The sequence below is a fragment of the Carcharodon carcharias genome, chromosome 8 (assembly GCF_017639515.1).
Source record: "Carcharodon carcharias isolate sCarCar2 chromosome 8, sCarCar2.pri, whole genome shotgun sequence".
Taxonomy (NCBI): domain Eukaryota; kingdom Metazoa; phylum Chordata; class Chondrichthyes; order Lamniformes; family Lamnidae; genus Carcharodon; species Carcharodon carcharias.
The window spans coordinates 84169531-84175530 of record NC_054474.1 but is presented as its reverse complement, the minus strand read 5'-3'; the positions used below and the strand labels follow the sequence as shown (position 1 = coordinate 84175530).

The following is a 6000-nucleotide window of genomic DNA, read 5'->3' as shown; positions in this document are numbered from 1 at the left end:
GGGCCATAAATTTAAGGCACTAATAACCTAATAGGAAATGCAGGAGAAACTTCCTTAACCTAGAGAGAATGTGGAACTCACTACCACAGGGAGTAAATGGGGAAAATAGCATAACTGCATTCACGGGAGTCTGGACGAGCAGATGAAAAGGACGATATATTGATGAGGTTAGACGAAGAAGGGTGGTTCACGTGGAGTGTAAACACTGGCATGGACAAGTTGGACCAAAAGGCCTGCTTCTGTCTTATAGACACATTGTAATTGGCAGTAGTACCCAAATGGAGGTATAAGTCTCGAGATCACTCCAACTTTAATCTTAGATTTATAATATGCACTATGCCCAACTGTTCCACTACCCTTTACCCATTAAAACTCCCAGAAGACCAAGTTCAAAACCAAATCAATACCTACAACTCTCAGAAACACAACTGCAGAGTGCTCCCACCAGAACTTACAATTGAAATGTACTGTCATGTCTCAAATGAGAACAATTTGTAGGTAAATTTAAAAATAAAATCAATAAAACTTTACACTGGGATGTTAATGACGTTATTATTACTTGAATATCAGTTGGTATAGCAGAACAGACTTATTTATTAATGAAGGTCATCCATGATGAGAGACTAATGATTTCAAGCAGAAAGCTACAGCCATTGTGAGTAATAGGAGAATAAGAGGCAGACTGTGTCTTTTGTTGGATGTTTGCATTAATAAAAGTGTTGACTTTTATTTGCTCACCCCTGCCCCAATGTGGTGGTAATGCAGCTGAATGAGTCAGTTTGAGTCACAAATACAACTCCGGTAGCCACCATCAGATAGAATAAACTTTATTGCTTAGAAGGGAAAAGAGTAAAAGCCCCTCCTTTGCCACACAGGGTCTCCACATACTATTTCTATCAAATGACTCCTTCTAGAAACATTTGTGGGCGCACAGGGAACACTAGGTTTGGCTCCTACAGCCTCCGACAGTCGATTAGCTCACCCACATTCGGGTCCAAGTTTGTGCGACTGGACACCTGTGTACAGCAAACAGGGTACGTTTTGCCATATGCCATCGTGAGTCAGCAGCCTGGTGAGAGGAGAGGGCAGGAAGTCTCAGTCCAGTCGAGAAAGCACAAGTGGAACCAAGGATGTTCAAAGCCACATTCAGGCTATTAAAATTTCTGGAAAACCGACCAATTATTGCAAAGTGATGACAGCTGTTTTCCCAGACAGTCCCATTGAAAATATCGATTTTTTTTGTTGTTGGTTCTATTGGACACAGTGGTAACATTTGAACTGAGCATCATTAAAACCTTTCATTGTGGTGCCACCACACCAGAAACTGCTTCAAGTAGCCGAACCTCAGATGGTCAGCAAAACTTGAGCAAATACAAGAAGGAAAACCTCTGGAAAATGTTTGACTGTTTAATTGCTGCAGCGTAACCTCCCCATTAACAGTCATACCTAGTGAGATGCAACAGGCTCATTGTGTACTGGGCCACAGGGATATTTATGGAACACTAAAATGGGGTCAAGGCAGGCCAAACTAATTACTCAGCAAGCTGTGAAGAGAGGCAGCTGCTTTCTGTTGCTGATGTTGTGAGCTCATCTCTCTCCCCACCATCCCCCACGCACTCTCACCCACCCGCCCCACAATTTCTCCCCTGAAGGCTGGGCTGAGCTGTGGTGGGGTTCTCCTCTGCCCAAGTCGTTTTTATTCATGTACATATCTTGCAAGGAGTGTCTGCAGAATATTTGATCATAGATCAATTCCAACAGAGTCTAATCCGGTCCTCACCTTACAGTTTCATTCAAGGCACTGGGACAGAGCAATTTCATCACCCCCCACCCCACCGACTATTGACACCGAAGCCAATTGCATTGCCCCTGCTACTGCCTGGCTAACCCAATACATCATGAGAACTGAACACGGTCTGGATTCTCAGCTGCTTAGCCACAATGTTGCTCGACAGGTTCAATCCACCGAGGTCAAATTTAAAACACAAGTACGCAAAGTATTCGAAAAAAAGTGTTTCTCTTTTATTTATAAGGCAATGAATAAAGAGAGCAGGTGGTCGTTATATTATCACAATCTTTGATTAAATTTATTAGAAACACTAGGAACTCTTCAAGAGGACCAAGGAAATTGGCAGGAAGTTGCGAATCTTTGATCTTGGTTCAGAAATTTGGTGCAAGGGCTAAAATACAACAAAAATATAGAGTCTCTTCAAGTACAGTCTACACAAGATAACAAAACAGATACCGTCTCACACAATCACTATACATCTTCCAGACCATCTGTGAACTCAATTGGCTGCTCTTGTCCAACTTGCTTCTCCCTCTCCTCCACCCCCATGCTTTCCTTTGCTGAGCTGAGATCTAGGCCGCTGTACACAGGATGATTATTTTACCTTGGCAGATTTTCTCAGCCAAGTACATTAAATAAAACCACAACTCCTGTCTTGTGCAGCTGGGAAGCACTAAAACCCTTCAAAAGTCAGTAAATGGCCAAATCTACTCAGATATAGCATTCTGCTTTTTATTCCGTTTTTCACTTCCACCTTCTGCTGGGGGGGTGGGGGGGGTGGGGTTGGTGGTGGTGGTGCGGGGGGGTTGTTGGGGGAAGAGAGAAGAAAGGAAAGGAAGAGAAGCCAACTAACCTATTAATAATCATAGCCTCATTGAGTTGTAAAGAACGTGAAGTTGGAGACAGGGGTCTCAATTTCAGGGCCCCTGAAAACTACAATATTGTCTGTGAAGGTCAAGGGCCCTTTGCTTCTGCTCATCGGTCCCTCTCTGACTCATTCATTTCTGAAGGCACCATTTGGTTGTCACCCCCAACTGGTTCCAGGAAAACGCCATACGGCATTTACTGCTGATGCACAATATGTACATGGGCTTTAGCAAGTTACGGAGTGTAGTGAAGTCTAGACAGTTCAACATTTGACAAGCAGGAGGGAGAACGGAGAGCAAAAGAAATGACACAATCTGTCTGCCAAGATTTAAACTCTTCACCCCTCTGTCCTGGGTAAGGGCGCTCACAGCACAAATGCCGCCCCCACAAAATTGTGCAACTGGGAAAGTAGTGTAAAGACGGAATCTGGTAGGGATAACAGTTTGTGTCCCTTGTACTTTGTGCACATGGGATGCATTTTAAGGCGTAATCCGATGGGGTTTAAAAAAAAATTGTCCTGATATTTGCTTAACTGAGTTGGCTCAGTTTTCCTCAATCATTTCCAAATCCAGATCCTCACAGGTACGTTGGAATGGAATGGCTTCCGTGCTGTCACAATAATTCTTGGGATCCTCCTCTTCGTCACTTTCACTCAGTGTTTCAATCCGGCAGCTTCTTGCCGGGCAGTTATGCGACGAGTCCAGTTTGAAGGCTGCGGTGTCCGGAGTGGGGACGGGAGACTGGTCCTTTGAGGGTTTCCTCTCCTCCAGCTCAAGGCAAGCAGGACTGCTGAGATTTCTCCTCTGTAAACAAATGAAAACAAAGTGAGAACCCTGATTGGAACAAGGAGTCTAAATGTAAATTTACAAGCTAATGGCAGCAACCATTCTAAATTATGGTGCAGTAATCCAGCGGACCAAAACCATGTTAAAATTTGGACTGTACAGCAAGTGATATTCATCTTCTTCTGTGGGGTTGGGGGGTGGGTGGGTGTGTGGATGTGTGGTGGTGGTGGAAGGGAGGTGGGAGGGGGAGTCTATGCTGAGCTTGAGCTGTAATGTAAAAGTAGGGAATTCCAGGTACCATCAAGAATTCATCTAGTGGTCAAGCCATCTCTCCATCAAATCCACCCACCCCACCACTCCCACATTTTCTGCCACTCTCTGCTGAAGGATGCTTGTAGGGTGCAGTTTCACAGGCATTTCTGGTCTCTTTCCAGATTTGAAGAGTCTGACAGTCTATTGCTTTAACCAAATTCTGTTCTCATTCAATATCCACATGTGTATTTCCAGGAGGGGCGTTACTGGATTATCAGAAGAAATCCTGACTAATTCTCATTTCTCACCCCTCCGCTCAGCCCAGGGACACAAGTGCCCTCATTATTTCTGCTGAAATCAACTCACTCAGCAGTGTCCAGGGATTGAGTCTGTGACCTTCCTGGCCTGTGTGCCTCGCTACACCGTTACAGACACATGCACTGGGGAGCGACTTATCAATAAGCTGCATTGCACTTGCACAAAGAGCGGACAATGAAGGACCTCTAATAAGGAAGCTAGCTCAGCTGGGGTCCTGTACATTATGCTTCTTCTATGACAGATCTTTAATATAACACTATGCTAAGTATTGCTGAGAGAGGATTTATCTTCACAACACAGACAGTGTCTTACAGAGAAGAGTGGGCAAAAACAGAACCGGGGAAGCATACAGGTCAAACTTTGTGAGCCATTCTACTTCTGCACCAGTCTGAGCGTTATTTCATTTTTCACACCCACATCACCTTCATCATCAGGGAAAATTAACAGAGATCTCAATTTCTGATAAAAGGAAGTCATAGTAACATACTCATGTTACTTACAGCATGTTATTCTGCTATGCATTATTCTATTTTCTAGATCAAATAGAAGATTCCTTCAGAGATGAAAATATCGCTAGTGAATTCTAGGACTGGTAATTTTGTTCAGGTGTACACGAGAGTCAAAGGTTAACAAAGCACAAATCACTGAGTAGCCAGTCACTACCACTGGGTGGTGCCAAATAACTATACCATTGCAATAGCCAATTCACCCACTGGGTAGTGCTGTACAGAAAGAGGGGCTGGCAACCTGTGACCGTAATGGCTATGGGAGCAGGGACCAGTTAGATGAAGAGGAGATGGATGATAAGGGGGTGTAGGATGAAGGAATTTTCCATTTTCCTTCAAATTTTCACCCCTTTCATAAAGGTGTGCTGTTTTATGGGCACCTTATGCTAATTGCAAGCAACCATACTTCATATCTTATTTTGGCCAAATAGTCTGTCAACAGAGGGGAACACAATGAAGTCTGATCCAGTCCTTAACCAACATCTAAAAGAAAAGGGTTCTGAGGAGAGGTTGCAGTCCTGGTATATCAGCTGTTTCTCTCCCCACAGATTCTGCCAGACCTGCTGAGTATTTCCAGTATTTTCCATTTTAATCCCAAAGGAAGAGAGTCTTGAGTTTACAAAGTTCCTCATCAGGTGTCTCAGAAAGCACTAAGCTACTTCATATACAACTAACTACCATAAAATGCAGTGACTTATGTAGGTTAACATCTACATCTCTAGTTGGGGGGGGGCTCACCAATAACAAATACCACCCTCCCTCCTACCGAGCCACCCCTGTATCCTACGGCAGTGTTGGGGAAATGTAGAGGCTTACTAGCAGAGTTGAGCTAACTCAGAGATGGGGGCAAGGTGGGGGGGGGTGCGTGCGCGCGTGTGGGGAGCGATTACACACTTAAAAAATTACTTCATTGGTTATACTTTGAGAATCTCAGAGCTGTGAAAGGTGCTCTATAAATGCAAGTCTTTCTTTCAATGACATTGCTTCTCTCTGCATGAACCTGTTGAAGCCATCTGGAGGGGGCAAGGTCTCTTTAAAAAAATGTAATACAGAAGAAAGTAGGCAAGGGTAAAACAAACCTTCTGATAATAAGTGGTTGAAGAGAAGCTGAACTGTGAGCAGGACAGACTGCAGTCCTCCTGGCTGAGTAATAATACTGCACATGGACACTTAAAGGAACATGCATTAATTTAGTGCATCTCAAGACTTCATATATATATATATATATTAGTCCCAAACATATTTGTGCGAGAGAGCGAATGACCAACAGCTCCAAATGTTATTTAAAAATCCCAGTTTTTTTTTGAGAAATGGAAAGAAGGATACACATTTTGCTTTAGTATAGTAATCACCTCATTTAGTTTTGCAAGAGAAGAGGAATTTCACAGGCTGCAGCTGATTACCATGGATGACAAGTTAAATCCTCTCCCAACTGGTTCTCTCCACCAACCCCCTTACCCCATCATGCTGGGCCCAATAAGTA

The 6000-nt window shown here is 43.7% G+C and overlaps 1 protein-coding gene across 3 annotated transcripts in view; it reads right to left on the bottom strand.

Annotated features, from left to right (window-relative positions):
* Positions 1–811: 811 nt before the first annotated feature.
* LOC121280718 (protein FAM53A-like) overlaps positions 812–6000 on the bottom strand; it is a 146147-nt gene continuing 140958 nt past the window's right edge. For all 3 annotated transcript variants that reach the window (XM_041192836.1, XM_041192838.1, XM_041192837.1), the window contains one exon: positions 812–3459. In XM_041192836.1, coding sequence (XP_041048770.1) covers positions 3199–3459 — 261 coding nt within the window. In that variant the 3' untranslated portion in view covers positions 812–3198. The remainder of the gene's footprint in view (positions 3460–6000) is intronic.